The sequence below is a fragment of the Pongo abelii genome, chromosome 20 (genome assembly GCF_028885655.2).
Source record: "Pongo abelii isolate AG06213 chromosome 20, NHGRI_mPonAbe1-v2.0_pri, whole genome shotgun sequence".
Lineage (NCBI taxonomy): Eukaryota > Metazoa > Chordata > Mammalia > Primates > Hominidae > Pongo > Pongo abelii.
The window spans coordinates 65083144-65107802 of NC_072005.2; the positions used below are offsets into that span (position 1 = coordinate 65083144).

Below are 24659 nucleotides of genomic sequence, written 5' to 3' on the forward strand. Positions count from 1 at the left end.
TGCACCACCACGCCCTGGTAATTTTTGTATTTTTAGTAGAGATGGGGTTTTGCCATCTTGCCAGGCTGGGCTCGAACTCCTGGACTCAAGCAATCCACCTACTTTGGCCTCCCAAAGTGCTGGGACTACAGGCGTGAGCCACCGTGCCCAGCTTTTTTTTTTTTTTTTTTTTTGAGACAGTCTCTGTTGCATAAGCTGGAGTGGCAGCTGTGTGATCATGGCTTACTGCAGCCTCAGCCTTCCTGGCACAAATGATCCTCCTGCTTCAGCCTCTTGAGTAGCTGGGACTACAGGTGTGTACCCCCGCACCTGGCTAATTTTCTTTTTAAATTTTTTTGTAGAGACACAGTCGCACTGTGTTGCCCAGGCTGGTCTCAAACTCCTGGGCTCAAGCAGTCCTCCTGTCTTGGCCTCTCAAAGTGCTGGGATTACAGGTATCAGCCACTGCACCTGGCCTTTTTTTTTTTTTTTTGAGACAGTCTCATTCTGTTGCACGGGCTGGAGTGCAGTTGCATGATCTTAGTCTCCTAGGCTCAAGTGATCCACCTACCTCAGCCTCCCTAGTAGCTGTTACTACAGGTGTGTACCACCATGTCCAGCTGATTTTCTTAATTTTTTTCTTTTTCTTTTTTAAAAATTATTTTACTTTTTTTTCTTTCTTTTTTTTTTTTTTGTAGAGATGGGGTCTCGCCATCTTGTCCAGGCCGCAGGCTGCTCAAACTAACTCCTGGGCTCAAGCAATCCTGCCTCAACCTCCTAAGTGCTGGGATTACAGGCATAAGCCACTATGCCTGACTTTTTGTTTGTTTGTGTGTCTTTTTTTTTTTTTTTTTTTTTAATAGAGATGAGATCTTTCTACACTGCCCAGGCTGGTCTCAAGCTCCTGAGCTCAAGCAGTCCTCCTGCCTCAGCCACTGAAAGTGCTGGGATTACAGGTGTGAGCCACTGTACCTGGTCACATGTCTAGATTCTATAAACTTGTTCCCCACACCCTTCTTTATTCTCTTATCAGTAAGAATTGTGTTTAGCTATAAATACCCTAAAACCAGGTTGGAGCAGCTAAAAAAAAAAAAGAAGCATTTTTCTCGTAAAACAGGAGCCCTGAGTCTGCTGGTACTGTCTTGGCATCTCAGAGGTGCCAGGGCTGATTGTTCTGTGATTTTCCCAGGCTGTCCTTAGGATTACAGTGCAGCTGCAGCAGCTCCAGCCATCACAATTGTGCTCCATGCAGGAAGGAGGGGAAGAGGTAGGAAGAATTCTGCCAGCCACATCTGTCCCCTTTTGGCAGAACTCCAGATGTCACCTATTAGGGTCTCTTTAGCTAGAACTAGGTCACCTCCTCTTGCACTGACCCTAGTTGCTAGGGAAGCTGGAAAGCTAGGGGTGTCTAGATTGTCATAATTGGCTTGGGCAAGTCATGGTCCCCTTGCTGTGGCTTGTGTATTGCTTACCCTGACCACATTCTAGAGTAAATAGCATCTGGCCATGGAATGTACAACCAGCAATGCCTGCAGATTAGCCTCCCACCCAAATACTTCTGATGCCACCCAGGGCTTTCTGATTCTGCAGAAGAACACATGTGCCCCCATGATAGCATATGACCCATCAACCGGGAGTCGGGTGAATCTGCTGCAGACCCTGTTTTCCTGCCCCTTTCATCGGTTGTCACTGCTGTTACTTCAGACATGTATGTCAGAAGCAAATTCTTATCACCCTGGACATAATGCCTGTCACTCACAAGTCTTATGCCATGACCAAATCCAGGATCTAAAACGTGTGCCCATAAATACTAAGCAAAATGTCGTGCTTGCACGGATTAGGAGTATGGGGTCAAAATCATAATGGACAGTTTCAATAACTTAATACCTAGACAGTTATAAATACTCCAGAAGCAGAAGGTTTTCAAGGCTTTATGTTAAGACAGAAACATATTTTCCGTGTAATGCTTTGTATTAGTTTCCTGTTGCTCCTGTAACAAAGTACCACAATCTAGGTGGCTTGAAAAAGCACCGATTTGGCTGGACGCGGTGGCTCAGCTCTATCATTCCAGCACTTTGGGAGGCCAGGGCAGATGGATCACTTGAGTCCAGGAGTTCGAGACTAGCCTGGCCAACATGGCACAACACTGTTTCTATAAAAATACAAAAATTAGCCAGGCGTGGTGGTGCATGCCTGTAATCCCAGCTACTCAGGAGGCTGAGGCACAAGAATCTCTTAAACCTAGGAGGTGGAGGTTGCAGTGAGCTGAGATCATGCCACTGCACTCCAGCCTGGGCGACAGAGCAAAACTCTGTCTCAAAGAAAAAAAAAAAAAAGGACAGATTTATTTTCTTATAGTTGTGGAGGTCAGAACTTCAAAATGGTTCATCAGGGCTAGTTCCTCTGACGGCTCCCAGGGAGAATGCATTTCTGTCTTTCTCAGCAACTGGAGGCTGCCCAGACTCCTTGGCTCATAGACCCTTCCTCCATCTTCAGAGTGCTTCACTCTGACCCATTTCCATTATCACAACCCCTTCCCTGACTCAGATTCTTCTGCTTCCCTCCTATATGGACCCTTTGGTCAGATTTAGGGTCCCAGGATAATCTCCCATTTCAAGATTCTTTTTTTTTTTTTGGAGACAGAATCTCGCTCTGTCACAAGGCTGGAGTGCAGTGGTGTGATCTCGGCTCACTGCAGCCTCCGCCTTCCTGGGTTCAAGCGATCCTCCTGCCTCCGCCTCCCAAGTAGCTGAGACTACAGGCACATGCCACCATGCCCAGCTAATTTTTTGTATTTTTAGTAGAGATGGGATTTCACCATGTTGGCCAGGATGGTCTCAATCTCTTGACCTTGTGATCCGCCCTCCTCAGCCTCCCAAAGTGCTGGGATTAAAGGCATGAGCCACCGCACCAGGCCCATTTCAAGATTCTTTATTTTTTTTTTGAGACGGAGTCTCGCTCTCTCCCCCAGGCTGGACTGCAGCGGCGCGATCTCGGCTCACTGCAAGCTCCACCTCCCGGGTTCACGCCATTCTCCTGCCTCAGCCTCCCGAGTAGCTGAGACTACAGGCGCCCGCCACCGCACCCGGCTAATTTTTTTTTGTATTTTTAGTAGAGACAGGGTTTCACCGTGTTAGCCAGGATGGTCTCGATCTCCTGATCTCATGATCTGCCCGCCTTGGCCTCCCAAAGTGCTGGGATTACAGGCGTGAGCCACCACACCCGGCCATCAAGATTCTTAATCACAGCTACAATATCCCTTTTGCCACATAAGGTTCCGGGGATTGGGATGGGGACATCTTTGAGGGGCCATTATTCAGCATACCACATGATTAAAAGAGAGAGTAAATTTTTTTTTATTATTTTTAAGGAAAAGAAGCCTAGTCAATAGAAGAAGACCCTGTCTCTACAAAAAAATTTAAAAATTACCTGGCATGGTGGTGTGTGCTTGTAGTCCTAGCTACTTAGGAGGCTGAGCGGGGATGATTGCTTAAGCCCAGGAGTTCGAGGCTACAGTGAGCTATGATTGCACCACTGCACTCCAGGCTGAGCAACAGAGCATTAAAAAATAAAGGAAAAGAGGCCAGGCATGGTGGCTTACACCTGTAATCCCAGAATTTTGGGAGGCTGAGGCGGGTGGTTCGCTTGAGTCCAAGAGTTCAAGACCAGCCTGGGCAACCTGGCAAAACCACATCTCTACAAAAAATGCAAAAAAATTAGCTGGGTGTGGTGGTGCATGCCTGTGGTCTCAGCTATTCAGGAGGCTGAGCCCAGGAGGTTGCAGTGAGCTGAGATCATGCCACTGCACTTCAGTCTGGGCGACAGAGTAAGACCTTATCGCAAAAATAAAATAAAATAATGGTGAAGAATCCCTGTCCAGGCAGATCCCACTCCCAGTGCACTCAGGGGTTTGTGGGCTCAGGGATGGCTGGGCGATCTCAAGCCCCTCCTTGGCCCCTGTCACTCGTCTGGCATCATTCCTTACTGGTTCCCTCTTGTGGTTGCTCAGCTTCACCTACTGCAGGTCTTCTCCTGGCTGACTGCAGTCCCAGCTCTTCTCCCATTTCCTCTCTTCATCAACTGCTCACCCTCTCTCCCGGAGACTCTGTGGCTTCCCAAGCGCCAGGATCAGTGAGTTGTTCTGGGCAGCCGGGAGTCAGGCTGGAGTTGGAGCCTGTCCCAACCTCAGTGCTCTTTGCTGTTCCTGGCCAGGCCAGTTCACTCCACTAGTGTTCTCAAGTCCCCCTCCTCCGGATGTTCTTCCGCACTCTCCCAACAGGCAGCATTAGTCTTGGCCGGGGTCACAGTGTTGTCTTTAGTCTCCGTGTCTCGTCCGTGTCGTCTCTCAGGCAGTCTCCCGGCTCACGAGCCTGTTCCACGGATGTTCCTGAGGACCTGCCATGTGCTGCTGTTTGTGCTGTGGATGCAGCAAAGAATGACAGGAAAGGCTGAGCCCTCACTCAGCATCTGGGAGATGGAAGTCTGAGAGATGGATGCCAGTGCCAGGCAGTGATGAGGCCGTAAAGGAAAATGCACCTGGGGAGGGCGAGATGGGGCACTCATGCCCCAGGACTGGCAGGGAGGCCTCTCTGAGAAAGTGACTCAAACTGGGGCACAGGGAGCAAGGTGGGCAGATGTCTGGGGATGAAGGTTCTTGGCAGAGGGAGCAGCACGTGCAAAGGGCCCCAGGAAGGAGTATGGGGGATGCATTAGAGGGATGTGAGGAGCCATGTGGAGCAGAGTGGGCGTGGGGCAAGGGTCAGGAGGTGAGACAAGCCAGGGCATGGTGGAGAAGGGCATAGGGTCGTGTCCATCCTCAGAAGTGACTGCAGAGTGAATGGAGGAGTGACCAGGGCTGGCTTGCAGTGGGGAGGAGGGTGGGTCTCTTTGGTTTTGCATAATAGCTTTATCAAGATACAATTCACATACCACAAGTTCACCTATTAAAGTGTACTACTTAGCGGTTTTGAGTGTATTCTCAGATTGTGTGCAGCTGTCTTTACTATCTAATTCCAGAACATTTCATCACCATCTTAGTCAGCTTGGGGTACCATGACAAAATACCACTGCCTGGGTGTCTTGTACAACAGACATTTATTTCTGACGGTTCTGTAGGCTGGAATTCTAAGAGCACAGTGCCAGCTGATTCGGGCCCTGGTAAGGGCCCCTTCCTCGATTGCAGAAGGCTGCCTTCTCTCTGTGCCCTCATATGGCAGAGAGAGGAAGCAAGTCCTGTGGTATTTCTTCTTACAAGATCACTAATGTCATTCTTAAAGGCCCCACCCTCATGACCTAATCACCTCCCAAAGGCCTCATCTCCAAATACCTTCACATTGGGGATTAGGGTTTCAACATAGGAATTTTGCTATCGACATTCAGTCCATAGCAGTCACCCATTAGCAGTCACTCTCCGTCTTTCCCATCCCCTGCCAACCAGTAACCTACTTTCTGTCTCTACTGATTTGCCTGTTCTAGACATTCCATATGAATGGAATCTTACAATTTGTGACCTTTGTATCTGGCTTCTTTCACTCAGCAGAATGTTTTCCGGCTTATCCATGTTGTAGCATATGTCAGTACTTTGTTCTTTTTTGTGGCTGCATAATATCCCATTGTATGGATAGACCATATTTTGTTTATCCATTTGTTGAGGGGCATTTGGGTTGTTTCTACTTTTGGCTATTAATTAATAGTGCTACTATGAACATTAGTGTATAAATTTTTGTGTGAAGTGACTTATATTTTAGAAGAAACCTCTGGGTGCTATGTAGAGAGTCAATTTTTTTTTTGAGACAGAGTCTCTGCTTGGTTGCCGAGGCAGGAGTGCAGTGGTGTGATTTTGGCTCACTGCAACCTCCGCCTCCCGGGTTCAAGCGATTCTCATGCCTTAGGCTCCTGAGTGGCTGGGACTACAGGTATATAACACCACGCCTGAATAATTTTTGTATTTTTAGTAGAGACAGGGTTGGCCAGGCTGGTCTTGAACTCCTGACCTCAAGTGATCGTCCAGCTTCGGCTTCCCAAAGTGCTAGGATTACAGGCATGAGCTACCGGGCCTAGCCAGAGAGTCAAATTTGGGCACCAGAGGTGACAGAGCAGGAAGCCTGGCACCTGGCCAGCCTCAGCTCCTCCAGTATCTCTCCTGTTGTCAAGCTTTCATTCATTCATTCCCTCGATACGTTCCTTCAGCATTCACTGAGACAGATATTTTTGAGCTTCTACTACTTGTCATTTCTAGGCACTGGCTGTGAACATTCTAGTGTGGTGAGGTGGACCCGGAATGAATGAACACATGACCTGTATTTTGGTCAGGACAAGAGCAGATGAGGGGGCTTGAAGAGGGCTTGGGGAAAGCGGGGAGCCTGGCTTATAACAGAGTCCCTGTCCTAATCCCCAGAACTGGTTATCTCGGATACTGGGTGAGCAAGAGGGTCAGAATCAGACAAGGAGATATGACAGCAGAAGCAGAGGTGAGTGAGAGAGATCTGAAGATGCTGTGCTCGGCTCCAGAGGTGAAGGAAAGGGCCAGGAATGCAGGCAGCCTCTAGGAACGGGAAGATGCAAGGATTTTCCCCAGAACCTCCCGAAGAGAAACCAGCCCTGCCAACACCTTGATTTTAGGACTTGAACTGTAAGATAATAAGTGCATTTTAATAAATGCACTTCATTGCCAGTGCATGGCCCACAGCAGGTGCTTAATAAATGTTTGTTGAATGAGTGAAGCCGTGTCTGAGGGCACTTGATGTTAAAATAAGAGGAGAATCAGGGGACTTGCCAGGGCAGCTGGTTAGGACCCCAGTTCAATATCAGGCCTATGGTGTTGGAGGCCTGTCCCCCTTCCTTTTTTTTCTCCCAACAGCTCAGAGATCTTTGGGTTTTCTTTCAGGCTGGGAGCCTCGATCTGAAAGCCAAGCATCACGCAAGGAAGAGGGCCTTCCTGAAGAGGAGCCATCCCATGTCAGGGGAAGGGAAGGATTCCCGACAGATGCTCCTTATCCCAGCACGTTAGGGAAAGACAGGGAGTGTCAGAGCCAGAGTCTGGCACTCAAGGAGCAGAATAACTTGAAGCAGTTGGAATTTGGCCTCAAGGAAGCACCAGTTCAAGATCAAGGCTACAAAACTCTCAGACTTGGGGAAAACTGCATCCTGAGTTCAAGCCCAAATCCATTCCCAGAGATCTCTAGAGGGGAGTATTTGTATACTTACAACTCACAGATTACAGACTCAGAACATAACTCCAGCTTAGTCAATCAGCAGACAGGCTCCCCAGGAAAACAGCCCGGTGAAAACAGTGACTGTCACAGAGCTTCCAGTCAGGCCATTCCAGTTACCGAACTCACAAAAAGCCAGGTGCAGGACAAACCCTACAAATGTACTGACTGTGGGAAGTCGTTTAACCATAACGCACACCTCACCGTGCACAAGAGGATTCATACAGGAGAAAGACCTTATATGTGCAAGGAGTGTGGGAAAGCCTTCAGCCAGAACTCCTCCCTCGTCCAGCACGAGCGCATCCACACTGGAGACAAGCCCTACAAGTGTGCCGAATGTGGGAAGTCTTTCTGCCATAGTACACACCTTACCGTCCATCGGAGGATTCACACTGGGGAGAAGCCCTACGAGTGTCAGGACTGTGGGAGGGCCTTCAACCAGAACTCCTCCCTGGGGCGGCACAAGAGGACACACACTGGGGAGAAGCCATACACCTGCAGTGTGTGTGGGAAATCCTTCTCTCGGACCACTTGCCTTTTCCTGCACCTGAGAACTCACACCGAGGAGAGGCCCTACGAGTGTAACCACTGCGGGAAGGGCTTCAGGCACAGCTCATCCCTGGCCCAGCACCAGCGGAAGCACGCCGGGGAGAAGCCCTTTGAGTGCCGCCAGAGGCTGATCTTCGAGCAGACGCCAGCTCTCACAAAGCATGAATGGACAGAAGCCCTGGGCTGTGACCCACCTTTGAGTCAAGATGAGAGGACTCACCGAAGCGACAGACCCTTCAAATGTAATCAGTGTGGGAAGTGTTTCATTCAGAGCTCTCACCTCATCCGGCACCAGATAACTCACACCAGAGAGGAGCAGCCCCATGGGCGAAGCCGGCGGCGTGAACAGTCCTCGAGCAGGAACTCACACCTGGTTCAACATCAACACTCAAACTCCAGAAAGAGCTCTGCAGGCGGAGCAAAGGCAGGGCAGCCGGAAAGCAGAGCCCTGGCTTTGTTTGACATCCAAAAAATCATGCAAGAGAAAAACCCTGTGCACGTTATTGGGGTGGAAGAGCCTTCTGTGGGTGCTTCCATGTTATTTGACATCAGAGAATCCACATAGGAGAGAAACTTTGCTGATGACTTTTAACCACAAGTAAAAAATGTGGTAAGTCCACATAGTGTACTCATGAAAAGAGGGGCTGGGGGTAGAAATGTCATTGGTGACTTCTGACTTTCTAAGGAAATGATGCTTCCCAAGCACCCGAGGTTGGTTGGTCCCAAATCTGTCAAACTCAGTGCCCTCTTTAGCGACATATTTTGTGACATTACTTCCATTACACCACAGTGAGTTTGCAGGTAATATAACCTACCCACGTGTGTAATGTCAAAAAAATCAATATGCGGCCCCATTTTGTAAAGGATCATTAAAATGAAAGTAATTTATGGTAGAGTCAATTGTAGAGTAACGTGTACTGACTTGGTGCAGTATTTCTCCTTGTCACTGTGGGCCCAATTTTGCCAGGAGACCTAGGGCAATAGCCTGTTGCTTGTGGACTGGTAGAGGGTATGATGTTGACCATGGCAATACTGTGAGGGGCCTTCCCATGTGGAACGTGACCTTCCAAAGTAGTGACTAACTCTTGGAAAAGTTTTTAACAACATAATATGCTATTGCATTTCTGGGAAATTCTGGGTAAATTCCAAGCATGCAGCAATTAGCTTGTGCTTATGTATGAAGTCAGGTTAGGTTCTCAGTTCATACCCTGAAAACTGCTTATTCCACATCTGTTGATGTGGTCCACTGGGGGCAGTTCTGTTCCTCACCATCTTTGCAGCATGCACGGCTCCTGCCCACGTTTCAACCACACCCCCAACCCAATTACATGACTAGCCCCCATGAAATTTCACAGCATTCCCTGCAGGGGAGTGTCACAGCTCCTCTTGAAAAACATCTGGTGTTGCTATGAGCCAGAGGTTCTTTTTTTTGTTTTTTGTTTGAGATGGAGTCTCGCTCTGTCACCCAGGCTGGAGTGCAATGGCGCAATCTGCTCACCACAACCTCCGCCTCCCAGGTTAAAGCAATTCTCCTGCCGTAGTCCCCCGAGTAGCTGGGATTACACGCACCTGCCACCACGCCCAGCTAATTTTTGTATTTTTGGTAGAGATGGGGTGTTGCCCAGGCTGATCTCAAACTGCTGACCTTGTGATCCACCCACCTCGGCCTCCCAAAGTGCTGGGTTTACAGGCATGAGCCACCACGCCCAGCTGAGCCAGAGGTTCTTAACTGGTGGTGCTTTTGTCTCCAGGGCACATTTGGTGACATCTAGGGACATTTTTGGTTGCAGTGCCTGGAGGAAGGGTGCCGATGCCATGTAGTGGGTAGAGGCCTGGGATGCTGCTCACCATCCTACAGTGCCCGGGACAGCTCCTCAACAAAGGATTCTCTAGCTCAAATGTCAACAGTGCCAAGGTGGGGAAGCCACCCGGGTAGAAACCCAGCCCAGAAATGTAGCTGACATTTTTAAAACTTGAAGCCAGGTGTGGTGGCTCACGCTTGTAATCCCAGCATTGTGGGAGGCTGAGGAGGGCGGATCCCTTGAGGTCAGGAGTTTGAGACTAGCCTGGGCCCATGCTGAAACCCCATCTCTACTAAAAATACAAAAATTAGCCAAGTGTGGTGACATGCGCCTGTAATTCTAGCTACCTGGGGGAGGCTGAGGCACGAGAGTCGCTTGAACTTGGGAGGCAGAGGTTTCAGTGAACCGAGATTGCACCACTGCACTCCAGCCTGGGTGACAGAGCAAGACTCTGTCTCAAAAAAAAAAAGAAAGGAAAAAAAACCTTCAAATTGATTGATCAGGGCTAGACTAGACTAGAAATCATATAAGCTTGATTTTAACAAATGGTGTCATTAGCTAGTTTATACATGATGTACTTTTTAGTACATCCTTTACTGTTTCGCAGCATTCATAATTGATGTGAAATAAGGAAGATAATCCTTTTTTTTTTTTTTTTTTTTTTTGAGACAGGGTCTCACTCTTTTGCCCAGGCTGGAGTCAGTGGTGTAATCACTGCTCACTTGCAGCCTTGACCTCCTGGGCTCAAGTGATCCTCCCACCCCAGCCTCCCAAGTAGCTGGGACCACAGGCATGTGCCACCATTCCTAATTTTTTTTATTTTTTGCAGAGACAGGGTCTCACTGTGTTGCCTAGGCTGGTCTCAAACCTTGGCGTCCCGAAGTGTTGAGATTATAGGCATGAGCCACTGTGCCCAGCCACTTATTTTTCTGAGTAACCTTTAAGGATTTATTGTGGACATTTTCAAACATGAGTCATATATTTTTGCTGGTACTCCCATCTACCTCCCCACCACTCTCCTGCCCTGGATATATATATAAAACCATGTTCATCCACTGGGACAAAACCGTTTTCACAATCATACTAAGCTGTCATTTCGCATTTTTGCTGTGCACTGATAGTGTGAAAGCAATGGCAGGTAAAACTACCGAGCCTGAGTTCAAAGCAGGGCAGTAGCCCTGAGGTTGGTTGTTCATATTCTTCTCCACTGGGCAATGCAGTAAAGAAAAAGAAAAGCTAATTTCACGTAATTTCTTTCTTTTTTTTTTTTTTTTTTTTGAGATGGAGTCTCGCTCTGTTGCCCAGGCTGGAGTGCAGTGGCGCGATCTCGGCTCACTGCAACCTCCACCTCCTGGGTTCACGCCATTCTCCTGCCTCAGCCTCCCAAGTAGCTGGGACTACAGGTGTGCGCCATCTCGCCCAGCTACTTTTTTGTATTTTTAGTAGAGACGGGGTTTCACCATGTTAGACAGGATGGTGTTGATCTTCTGACCTCATAATCCGCCCACCTCAGCCTCCCAAAGTGCTGGGATTACAGGCATGAGCCACCACACCTGGCCCTCTGTTTCTTTTTGAGACAGAGTATTGCTCTGTCGCCCAGGCTGGAGTGTGGTGGCGCAATCTTGGCTCACTGCAACCTCCGCCTCCTGGGTTCAAGCAGTTCTCATGCTTCAGCCCTCTGAGTAGCTGGGATTACAGGTGTGCGCTACCACGCCTGGCTAATTTTTGTATTTTTAGTAGAGATGGGGTTTTACCATGTTGGCCAAGCTGGTCTCAAACTCCTGACCTCAAGTAATCTGCCTGCCTCAGTCTCCCAAAATGCTGGCATTACAGGCATGAGCCACCGTGCCTGGCCTACTTTCACTGAATTTCTGTGATGAAACAGGAAAAACTAATTTTGTTAAATCTCAAGTAGAACCATATTGTCATTATCACATGTAAACAGATATCATCAAATACCTAGTGTTCAGATGTTCTGGGTTGCCTCATACATTTTGTTTTCTATTTGTTTCATAGTAATCATAATCTAAACAAGATCCACACAGTGCATTTGGTTGGAATTTTTCTTCTTTCTTTTTCTTTTTTTCTTTTTTCGTGTTGGAGACTTGCTCTGTCACGCGGTTCACTGCAACCTCCCAGGTTCAAGCAATTCTCCTGCCTCAGCCGCCCCTGTCGCTGGGACTGCAGGCATGCACCACCACACTCAGCAGATTTCTTAATTGTTTGTAGAGATGGGGTTTTACTACATTGCCTAGGCCAGTTTCAAACTGGGCTCAAGCAATCCTCCCACCTTGGCCATCGAAAGTGCAAGGATTACGAGTGTGAGCCACTGCACCCTGCCAAACAGCAATTTTTTTTTTTTTTTTTTTTTGTGATGGAGTCTCGCTCTGTTGCTCAGGCTGGAGTGCAGTGGTGCGATCTCGGCTCACTGCAAGCTCCGCCTCCCAGGTTCACGCCATTCTCCTGCCTCAGCCTCCTGAGTAGCTGGGACTACAGGCGCCCGCCACCACGCCCGGCAGATTTTTTGCATTTTTAGTAGAGATGGGGTTTCACCATGTTAGCCAGGATGGTCTCAATCTCCTGACCTCGTGATCCACCTGCCTTGGCCTCCCAAAGTGCTGGGATTACAGGCGTGAGCCACCACGCCCCGCCCCAAAACAGCAATTTGAATAACCATGTTGGAATGGTTGAGCATTGGAACTCATTAGCATCAGAACTTCCCATGTCAGGCTGGGCACGGTGGCTCACTCCTGTAATCCCAGCACTTTGGGAGGCCGAGATGGGCGGATCACAAAGTCAGGAGATCGAGACCATCTTGGCTAACACGGTGAAACCCCGTCTCTACTAAAAATACAAAAAATTAGCCTGGCATGGTGGCAGGCACCCGTAGTCCCAGCTACTCGGGAGGCTGAGGCAGGAGAATGGCATGAACCCGGGAGGCAGAGCTTGCAGTGAGCTGAGATTGTGCCACTGCACTCCAGCCTGGGGAACAGAGCTAGACTCCGTCTCGGAAAAAAAAGAACTTCCCGTGTCCATTTTTGCTTTTTGGATGCTGGGAGTGTCACAACTCAGCGATCCAATCAAGGCAGAGCTGGCCTCCAGGATGCCAGAGCCAGAGCTTTGTGGTTCATCTCTAGAGGTTCAACAGGACCCTGTGGATTGCCCAAGTTGGTTTCTCTGTACTTACCTTTTCGGGGTTGTCCTCAAAACGTTGCCCATGTCAACTCTGACTTTTCACAGCAACTCCGGCCTCCTACCTGGGACTGCGCCACTTCTGTCTCCTTAGATAACCTCCATTCGCATAGCTAAATGCTGCATCCTCAGACACTGCCACAATAATAGTTCTGTGAATTAGTACCATTTTATAGATAGGCAAAATTCAGAACAGGACAAAAGTTAGTGGTAACTAGAACAAAAGTAACCAGCCCAAGCTAGGAAGTGGTGGAGTTAGAATTTGATGTCAGCACCCAGCTGACCATGGCTTAAACAGATGAGGCTTTGTTCAAAGGCTGTCTTTTCAGTGGCTCAGCTGTGTCATAGTCAATGTTTTCTGCAATCTCTCAACCTTTCCATTGTGGTCATTAGGAGACTACTATGGATCCAGCCATTGCATCCACAGTGAAGACTGAAAGGAGGAGGAATGGGCAGGCCAACACTTATCTCTAATGATGTTTTAAGGAAAAACATTCCCGGAAGCCTGCAGCACATGCCCCCCTTAGTCTCACTGGCCACAGATGGGTCAGGGGGCCACCCCTAATAACAACGGGGCTTAGAAACCTTGTATTTACCTTTCTAACCTCTGTGGTGGAGACAGGTAGGAGAGAAAAGTCTTGGGAAGTAGATGATGGAGGCAGCTAGCCGTATCTGCTGCTTTTCTCCTTCAAGCTCTTGGGAGAATTGTTTATGCTCCCTATTCCCTTGGTGGCAGCTCACACCTCAGACCCGCTGTCCGCCCCTACTGCTTCACAGAACCCACTGCGACCACTGTCCAAGGTACCACCTCTGGTGTCGTCTCTCTTCATCCCCAGGACTGTGAAGCCTGCTAACCTCTTTGCAGAGCTCCATCTCCTTGCATTGTGGGGTTCCTTCTAACTCTTCAGGGACTTCTCAACCTCCCGTCACCCCTCCTAAATGTTGGGGTCCCTGGGGTCCTAGAGTCCACCTTGTGCTCTACACCCTCCCCAGGTGTCATCTACATCCCTAGCTTTATGCTGCTCACCACCAGATCAGTCTGGTGCTTCTGAGATTTGGGCTTCAGACCCAAACAACTGCTGTGTGCTACTGTGCAACTCACTGAGGTGTGCTGAAAGCTCCCCAAACCCAGCCTACCCCAAACAAAACTCATTTTCCACCCAGACTAGTCTCTGCTTCCCTGATCCCTTTCCTGGAGGCTGTTTCCACTTGCCATCCCATCATGGAAGCCAGAAAATCAGTCTTCTTGACCTCTCCCCTTCTTTACTCCATGGAGTTAGAGGTCCTGTTGATTTTGCCATGTGAACATTTCGGATTTGCTTACTTCATCCCCACTGCCACCAACAGTGCAGGATGGCCCTAAGAGGAGAAGCAATGTGCTACCAAGTGGCCCAGTCAGAGTGTGAACCAAACAGTCTGGTACCAAAACCCTATTCTGGATCATTCCTCCTTTCTGCTCCACCAGCAGTTTGGGGCACAGGCTTGGGAATCCAGACAGGAAAGCTCCTCCCCTCTGAAGCAGTGGGACCAACAGTGACAGCATGGTTCTAGACAGCTCTAGAAGTCAGGCCTGTGATTGCCTCATTCCCTCCACCTTGGCCCCCAAAATGGCCAGTCCTGAAGGGGTCACAGTTGATACTTCTCTGAGGGGGCATGGGGTTGGCTGAGGTTATAGAAGCCCCACTGGGTGGTAAGCTGGGATTAAGCAATCAACTGGAACTCAATGAGCCTTGAGTTCTCAAAGGGGGTGTGGGAAGGTTCTTATACATCTTCTGTGGAGGGCAGTTTATCAGTCACTAAATTACAACTACATAAACCCTTTGTCTCACCAAACCTGCTGGGAATGAATCCTACATATATATTTATATGTGTGCAGGCTACATGGTTTTCATTATGCTATTGATTTTAAAAGTAAAAATTTGGAAAGAACCTCCATGTCCACCATGGGGAACTGGCTAAGTCATTTATGGTGGAATGGTGATCATAAAAATTCATTAAAAATGAAGACTCTTTATATACAGCTTGAATATTCCTTATTGAAATGCTTGGGACCAGAAGTGTTTCAGATCTTTGCATATTTTCTGTTTCTCATTTCAGTTCACATTTTCTAAGCATGATATTCCTACTGATTTCCTTGTAGATATTTTGAAACAGATAAGAAACTCCTCCGTGGAAATTACTGTTAACTAGGGAAAAGACATGGTTTTTTCTGTTCATAAAAGTAATGTGAGTTCTTTGTAGCAAAACTTGGAAAATGCATAAAAGTAAAAAAAAAAAAAAAAAAACTTGTGTAAAATTCCTCATACTTTAGCCATCCATAGATGGTCCTTACCATTAGGATTTTACTAATTTTCCTTGCAATTTTTTCTTAAAATATACACGTGTGTCTACACATACATATAGTGTACACTAAATTTTACATACACACAGAGGAATATATATGTGTATAGTTATCTTGTGTTTAGAAATGTGGAATCCCTTCTAGTTGTCTTGTAACGTGCTTACTCTATTTTGAGGATTTTCTCTATGAATTTCATGTAGCTTTTTAAATTAACTTTCAGGAGGATTGTAACAATGTGCTCTCCACCCAGTATTTTACCAGCCTTGAGTTTTCTCAAAGGGGGCATTGGAGGGGTTCTTATACATTTCCAGTGGGAATGTGAATTGATACAACTTCTGTGGAGGGCAGTTTATGAGCCACTATCTAAATTACACATACATAAACCCTTTGTCTAAGCAAACCTGCTGGGAATAAATCCTACACATATATTTGTATGTGTGCAGACTGTTTGTACACGGTTTTCATTATGCTATTGATTTTAAAAGTCAGAATTTGGAAACAACCCTCCATGTCCACCATGGGGAACTGGCTAAGTCATTTACGGTGGAATGGAGATCATAGCCTTAAAAATGAAGACTGTTTATATACAGGTTGAGTATCCCTTATCCAAAATGCTCGGGACCAGAAGTGTTTCAGATTTCAGATTTTTGAATTAGGGATCCTCAAACTATACTAATGTGAGAAAGAGCTCCAAGATAGTTAAGTAGATAAAAGCAAGGTGTCAAACTGTAGAGTATGTTTCCATTTATGTAAAGAAGAAACAGGCTAGGCAAGGTGGCTCACACCTGTAATCCCAGCACTTTGGGAGGCCGAGGCGGGTGGATCACCTGAGGTCCAGAGTCCAAGACCAGCCTGACCAACACGGTGAAACCCCATCTCTACTAAAAATACAAAAGCTGGGTGTGGTGGTGCACACTTGTAATCCCAGCTACTTGGTAGGCTAAGGCAGGAGAATCGCTTGAACCCAGGAAGTGGAGGTTGCAGTGAGCCAATATTGTGCCATTGCACTCGAGCTTGGGCAACGAGCGAAACTCCATCTCAAAAATAAAGAAATAAATAAGAAACATTTGTTTATATGTACACACATAATCTCTGAAAGGGTAAAAGTGGCAAGCATACTGGTTGGCCAGAAGAATTGGTAGGACAGTGAGGAGGAATAATTTTCACTCTTTATCATTTTATATTTTTGGAATTTTGAAACATGTAAAATTATTACCAGTTCAAAAAATAAATTTAAATTAAACAAAAATCTTAACTGTTTCAAATTAAAGTAAGTTTGATAATTTCTTTCATTGTTCACTGTCTGTGTCCCCCATACAATGTTCACATGAGCAGAGAGTGTGTCTTTGTCATATTCATACTTGTTCTATATATATTCGTGTGTGTCTGTTTGTGTGTTCAGTTGACAGAAACAGTTGAGTGTAAAACAGCTTTAACTCGATGATACCAAAGATGTAAGATAAAGGTCCCTGGAAGGTGGCTGTAGCACACACATACATTTCCAAGTTACTTTGTTAAATTTCCTGTATCAATGAGCCCCAATTATGAAAGCCCCCTACATACAAGTTTTAGCCAATAGCCAAGTCCCCCATTTCCAGTGTTATCTTCATGTCCTCCAAGGTATTCAAGTTGTTTCTGCAGTGGGTAACTGGGAAGAAATCAGCATCCAGTCTGAAAAGCAGTCTCCCATAGGTCTTTTATAAGGAGATCCAACATGGACATCTTCCAGAATGCACTGTACAACATGGTAGCCACTAGTCATGTATAGCTATTTAGAGGTAAATTTTTTTTATTTAAATAATTTTTCATTTATAGCAACAGGGACTCACTGTGTTGCCCAGGTTGGTCTCGAATTCCTGGGCTTTAGTGGTTCTCCCACTGTGGCCTCCCAAAGTGCTGGGATTACAGGCGTGAGCCACGGTGCTCGGCCGATAGCTGATAGAATTTTTAAAGTCCCCCGTGATGATCTGACTGTGGTAGGGGTAGGGAGGTGTAACCCGAGTCAGTTTGCACATTGGGAGTCTCCTCCACTAGGTCATACAGGCCTTCTGCGTGTAGATGGAATTATCATGTCCCACACTGTACTCGGGCACCTCCCTCGATTAAGGTGATTTGCATCATGCAGGGCCTGCCTATTATTAGGGAGTCTCCTGGACATACAGCAATAGGAATGTACAGGGACTGCATACACCTATTGCTCAATTTCTAGCTAATGGCTGGAGGTGGGGGATAAAGAAATGGCATTCATACGGTGTAATACTAGCCATGTTTCAGAAAGTTTTCAAAAAATGTTCAGCGGAGAAATGTGCAGGGTCAGTGGAAGAAAAATTAGATTATGATTGTTTTATACTCTATACGGACAAGCCTAAATTGGAGGGCATTTTGGAAAACTCGCTTGGATACATGAAAACTGCCAAGATCATTATAAAGAACGGGATCCATTCTAGATTGAAAGCAACTTGAAATGAGACAGTAGAGTGTAATGCGTATTGTTTGTGCTTGAATAAAAGACGAAAACTACGTAAGACATTGGGACAACTGGAGAAATCAGCATATGGACTGGGGATTGGGTACAGGCTTCAATGTCGTTACTTGGGTGAGTTGAAGAATGTACGTGTTCTTAGGGGACATCTGCTTAAGGATATGCAAGGTTCAGGGGGGAAAAACATCTCCAAACGATATACTTTTATATCTATGTGTGTACATGTGTGCGCGTAGAGAAAGAAAAAAGTACATACGCTGTATATTTCAAAGAACATATAAAACCATGGATGTCAATATACTTCCCTTCCGGTGCGCTGTCTGCGCAGAACCGACAGGTTCTGAGGATCCGCAGCTCCCACGCTCCCCTTCCGGTCCCGCAGCGCTGTGAACTCCATTTCCCAGAAGGCCTTGTATCCCGTGCATGGCCGTTTCCAGGCAGGAAGGCGAAGGGCCTTCTGGGAGGTGAGGTCCTGGGCGGCCGCTGGCCACCAGGCGGAAGTGCGTACCGGAAGTGCCGGCTGAAGTGTGTAAGACGCGGCCGGGCGCGCGAAATATCGGGCGGCCAGGCTCTCTGAGGAGGCTGCCACAGTGGTGAGTGGTGTGTGGAGGAGCGGCGAGGGTGATTGTGAGGGATGAAGAGGCGCCCGTGGCCTAAGTGTACTGACGGTGGGAGTGGACGGGTGGGACCTGTGAGGGGAAGGCGACCCCGGGTCGGCGCGGGCAGAGAGGCGCGCGCACGGTCCGTGGAGAGAGGCGCCCGGTGCGTGAGGGCGCGACCTGCCAGGTCCTGCCGGGTGTCACCGCTTATGCGCCAGTGGGAGGGGAGCATCCTGTGTTGGAGGCGGAAGGAATGAGGGTCGTGACCAACTCAGTATACCACTGGAGGCTCTATGAGCAAACCGCAAACTGTTCTCATGAAAGCAGGATGTTGGTAAACTGACAAACTGCGTCTGCCGCCAGAAGGAATGCTGGGGGCAATCACGCCCCAGGTCCCCTGCTCCTTGAGGTTATCTACAGGAACATCTGGAACCTGTTGAACAAAGAAAGCAGTCATGTGGGCCTGTGTTAAATCAAATAGCTGACCGTCAGTTACCCTTTCCTCCCTATTCACTCTACCTAATAAATATGAAGGGCTGTAAAAGCTCAGGGCCCTGTTCCGTAGAATCAAGGAGCCCCCTGACCCCTTCTTTCAAACAGATCCTTTTGTCTTTGACTTCATTTCTGCCTTCGTCCTCCTTCGTTTGATCCAGAAGCAACCGTGACAAGTGGTGCCCGACCAGGGACCTGAACGAGGAAGGTCTGCCAGAGCAGAGAAAGTGAAACTGATCAGACGAACTACGAACCCCTGGACGGGAGAGTCCGCCGGCGGAGAATATAAGGTCAGTTCCCTGAGAAGGTATTGGGAGCGGGAGGTTTCTGAATCAGGGTAACATGGGGCAGAATTTGTCTGTTGAGGAGCAACATTATGTGCAGCTGCTTAAAGTTTTACTTAAACAATCTGGTGCTCAGGTTAGTTCTCAAACATTAAGCTTCTACAGGAGGTTATTACACATAACCCATGGTTTCTGCAGACAGGTACCCTTGCTGTGGAAAATTGCAACTGAGTAGGAGAAGGATTGAAACGAGCTCATCAGAAAACTCTTAAAGTGGATCCTTCTGTTTTCTCTGCTTGGGGTTTGGTCTGTACTGTCCTGCTGCCGTTGTCCTCTTCTTATTCTGCCGGACAGCAGGTGCTATGTTCTGAATCTCAAAAATTGAAAGAATCTTTTGTCTCACCAGCAGCACCCATTGAAAATGATAAACAGGAGAGGGAGGATGAGAACTGGCCTGTACTGTCCCCTCCAGTAGCAGAAATAGAGACCCCAATACAAAAAATTCTGCACGCTGTGGCTATAGCTGGCGAGCCACTAGGCCCTTGCACTTTTCCTATTACCTTAAGGCCCGATCCAAATAATCCACAGCAGTTTATTCATGAACACACTCCAGTAAAATTTAAGTTATTGAAAGAATTAAAAGCTAGTGTGGTTAATAATGGAATACAGAGCCCATTTACTTTAGGATTGTTAGAATCTGTATTCAGCGCTATGCGCCTCCCACCCTTGGATATAAAGCATTTAGCTTGCACTTGTTTGTCTGCTAGTACATATTTGACATGGAATTTAAATTGGCAAGAAATGTGTTGCAGACCAGGCTAGACAGAATCTCACCGCTGGACATGGGAACATTACAGAGGAAATGTTATTGGGTAGTGACCCTTATTCAGATCTGGTGCAACAATCGACACTTCCAGATGCTGCTTACCATCAGTGTGCCTGGCCGCTAAGCACTCCTGGGCCACCATTCCTGAGAAAGGGGTCTCAATAAAATCTTTTCCGCATATCATGCAAAAATCACAGGAGCCCTTTGCACAATTTATTGCACGGTTACAACAGGCAGTGAGGCGTCAAATTCCTCATACTGCTCCTGCAAAAATGCTTACTTTGACCCTAGCTTTTGAAAATGCAAATGCAGATTGTAAATGTGCATTGGCACCCATGAGATTTACAAAGAGCTTGGGAAATTTACTCAAAGCCTGTCAGGATGTGGGAACTGAACTCCATCGTTCAACTGTGTTAGCTCAAGTAATGGCTAATTTAGTAGTGAACAAATCTGAAAAGGGCCAAGGGTTGAGCCCTAAAGTGGGAAAATGTTGCAATTGTGGAAAAATTGGACATTTCAAAAAAGAATGCCATCAAATCTCTGGGCAGAAGGGATCTCACAATGCAATACCGCCCCCCCCCGCCCCCCCCCCCCACAGAAGGGATCTTACAATGCAATACCGCCCCCCCGCCACACACACACACACACACACACACACACACACACACACACACACACACACACACACAGAAGGGATCTTACAATGCAATACCGCCCCCCCGCCACACACACACACACACACACACACACCCACCCACCCACCCCCCGCCAGGACTTTGCCCTCACCGTAATAAAGGAAATCATTGGGCAAAGGGATCTTACAATGCAATACCGCCCCCCCGACACACACACACACACACACACACACACACACACACACACACACACACACACATTGGGCAAAGGGATCTTACAATGCAATACCGCCCCCCCGACACACACACACACACACACACACACACACACACACACACACACACACACACACACACACACACACACACACACACACCCGCCAGGACTTTGCCCTCACCGTAATAAAGGAAATCATTGGGCATTGGGCTAATCAGTGTTGCTCAAAATTTCATCAGAATGGCACCTCACTCTTGGGAAATGAGAATGGGGCCTGGACCTGGGCCCCTCAAACAATGAGGGCATTCCCCATCCAGGCCACAACCCTGCTACAGGGGTGGGTTCCTGGAGAAACATTGACTCCCTCTCCTCTGGAACACCGGGGAGTGCAGGATTAGATCGCCCAGTCAGAGAACGGGTCACGTTAGTTGGAGGAGACAAACCCACCAGAATTCCCGCAGGCATTTGGGAACCTTTGCCAACAGGATATATGGGATTAATTTTAGGCCAAAGCCATCTTAACTTACAGGGCATTACTGTGGGCCCTGGATTGTTGACTCTGATTATGAAGGAGAACTTTAAGTAATTGTAATGTCACAAGATCTTTGGGTTTTTAAACCTGGGGAGTCTATTGCTCAGCTATTGCTTCTTCTTATTATTCTCTGCAAATTACACCCTTCTTCACGAAAGGAGAAAAGAGGAAATCAAGAATTTAGGAGTACAACTACACAGGAAATTTACCTATCCCAACCCATAGCTTCTAATTGACCCACCTGTGCAGTGCAAATTAAAGGAAAGAAGTGTTGTGGGTGTATGGACATGGGAGCAGATGTTTCAGTAATATCCAAAAACAATTGGCCCCTGCTATTAACCTCTACATCCTTAGTGGGAGTAGGAACAGCTCAAAGTGTTCAACATGGTGCTGAAATTTTACTTTGTGTCGGTCCAGATGGACAGCCATGTACTTTTCAACCTTATGTTGCAAATATACCTGTTAATCTCTGGGGCTGAGATTTACTTACAGCATGGGATGTGAGACTTACAAATGAAAAGGTTGATAATCCAGGATTTAAAATATTGAAGGAAATGGGATATCAGAGTGGGAAAGGCTTGGGAAAGTTCCTACAGGGAAACCCCAATCCAGTATTGGTAACTGGGCAAACAGATAGGAAAGGGCTAGGTCATCAGGATTTCTCATAGGGGTCACTGATACTTATCCTCCACCCACTTCCTTGCTGCTAGAGTGGCTGACTGATAAACCTGTGTGGGTGGATCAATGGCCCCTATCACAGGAGAAACTGACTCAACTCCATCAGCTGGTACGAAAGCAGTTGGATGCAGGACGTATAAAAGTATCAGTTAGTGCTTGGAATTCACCAGTATTTGTGACCCCCAAAAAGTCAGGAAAATGGCAACTGCTGCATAATTTGAGAGCTATTAATGCACAAATTAAACCAGTGGGTGCATTACAGCAAGGTCTGCCATCCCCGGCAACCATTCCAAAAGATTAGCCTCTTGTAGTAATAGATCTTAAAGACTGTTTTTTTACTATACCGTTACACAAGGAGGACAAGCCTCAATTTGCCTTGTCTGTGCCTTCTATTAATCAGAGAGAGCCTGTCTGTCGTGATCAATGAAAAGTTTTATTACCCCAGGGCATGCTCAACAGTCCTACGTTATGTCAGCATTTTGTAGGAAAAGCATTGAAGGAGCCTCGGAATATGTTTTCCACCACCTACATCATTCATTATATGGATAATATTGTTTTGGCCGCTCCTACAGATCAAGTATTATACCAATTATTCCGAGAAATAAAATGGGCTTTAACTAAATGGAATCTCAAAATAGCTCCTGAAAAGGTACAAACAACCTCCCCATACCAATACTTAGGTACTACTGTTACTGAAAAAAGTATTCAGCCTCAGAAAGTAGCTCTTCATAAGAACAAATTACAAACTCTGAATAACTTCCAACAGTTATTAGGGGATATTAATTGGCTGTGCCCAATGCTAGGTATTGCTTCTCATCAACTCACTCATCTTTATCAAACCCTCCAAGGAGATTCTTCATTAGATTCCCCTCGGCAACTTACTAAGGAGGCAGAAGCTGAATTACAGCTTGTAGAAAGATGCTTCAGCAACGACATGCCTCCTGGCTACAACCACAAAAGTCTTTGCTTTTGTTTATTCTTCCTACCCCCCATTCTCCACCAGGACTTTTAGGTCAATTCATAGACAAAACTATAATGGTAATAGAATGGCTTTTCTAATCCAGGCAAACAGTAAAATCTTTGCAAGTTTATCTTTCTTTAATCACACAACTTATAACAATAGGCAGGCATAGATCAAAAATGCTTACAGGATATGATCCTGATAAAATTATTGTTACCTTGGATTCCCAACAACAGGCTGCGGCCTGGGAGATGTCAACTGCATGGCAAATCACTTTCGCAGATTTTGTAGAAATAATAGATAACCATTATCCATCAGACAAAATTTTGCAATTTTATAAAATTCACCCTTTTATTCCCCCTGTGATTGCTCATCACAAACCCATTTCAGGTGGACAGACCTATTTTACTGATGGTTCTTCCAAAAGCCACACAGCCATTTATGGACCTAAACATACTTAAATAATAAAGACCCCTACAGTTTCAGTTCAACACTCTGAATTAATGGCAGTTATTCAAGTTTTAAAGCTCACAGCTTTATTTCCTATTAATATTGTCTGTAATTCAGCCTATGTTGTAAATGTAGCTAGTTGCATTAAAACTGCCACTATCAAGAGTGTAGGGACCAGCCCCACAGGGTTGGTGGGTCTCCCTGTGTGCGGCAATGAGAGAGTGTAGAAATAAAGACACAAGACAAAGAGATAAAAAAAAAAAAGGCAGCTGGGCCAGGGGGACCACTACCACCAATGCACGGAGACAGGTAGTGGCCCCGAATGTCTGGCTGCGCTGTTATTTATTGGATACAAAGCAAAAGGGGCAGGGTAAAAAGTGTGAGTCATCTCCAACGATAGGTAAGGTCACGTGGGTCACGTGTCCACTGGTCAGGGGGCCCTTCCCTGCCTGGCAGCCGAGGCAGGGAGAGGAGACAGAGAGAAAGACAGCTTACACCATTATTTCTGCATATCAGGGACTATTAGTACTTTCACTAATTTACTACTGCTATCTAGAAGGCAGAGCCAGGTATACAGGATGGAACATGAAGGTGGACTAGGAGCGTGACCACTGAAGCACAGCATCACAGGGACACGGTTAGGCTTCCGGATAACTGCAGGCTGACTGATGTCAGGCTCTCCACAAGAGATGGAGGAGCAGTCTTCTCTAAACTCCCCCGGGGAAAGGGAGACTCCCTTTCCCGGTCTGCTAAGTAGCGGGTGTTGTTTCTTGACACTTTTCGCTACCGCTAGACCACGGCCTGCCTGGCAACGGGCGTCTTCCCAGATGCTGGCGTCACCGCTAGACCAAGGAGCCCTCTGGTGGCCCTGTCTGGGCATAACAGAAGGCTTGCACTCTTGTCTTCTGGTCACACCTCACTATGTCCCCTCAGCTCCTATCTCTGTATGGCCTGGTTTTTCCTAGGCTATGATTATACAGCGAGGATTATTATAATATTGGAATAAAAAGTAATTGCTACAAACTAATGATTAATGATATTCATATATAATCATATCTAAGATCTATATCTGGTATAACTATTGTTGTTTTATATTTTATTATACTGGAACAGCTCGTGTCCTCTGTCTCTTGCCTCGGCGCCTGAGTGGCTTGCTGCCCACACAAGAGCACCTTAAAACCAGAACTGCTTAACCTATTTCTGAGACTCCAAAAAGCTGTTCGCTCTCATGCTGCCCCTTTTCATATTTCTCATATCCGATCTCATACACAACTTCCTGGGGCTGCTCTCTCTAGGTAATGATAGAGCAGATAAATTCATCAGTTCTATATTTCAACAAGCCCAAGCTTCCCATGCTTTACTGCGTCAAAACAACTCTGCCCTTACTCATATGTTTCATCTGCCTCGCAGCCAGGCTTGAGCTATTGTG

The 24659-nt window shown here is 46.9% G+C and overlaps 1 protein-coding gene across 4 annotated transcripts in view; it reads left to right on the forward strand.

The window, feature by feature from the left end:
• The window catches only part of ZNF8 (zinc finger protein 8), a 37109-nt gene that overhangs the window by 8312 nt on the left and 4138 nt on the right, over positions 1 to 24659 (forward strand). Inside the window, exons 4-5 of one of the 4 annotated variants that reach the window (XR_008516143.2) lie at positions 6866 to 18149; positions 18809 to 18937. Coding sequence is in view for 2 of the 4 variants with exons in the window: in XM_054538497.2 (XP_054394472.1) it covers positions 6866 to 8304 (1439 nt within the window). In the remaining 2 variants the exon portion in view is untranslated. 4 annotated transcript variants of the gene reach the window in all.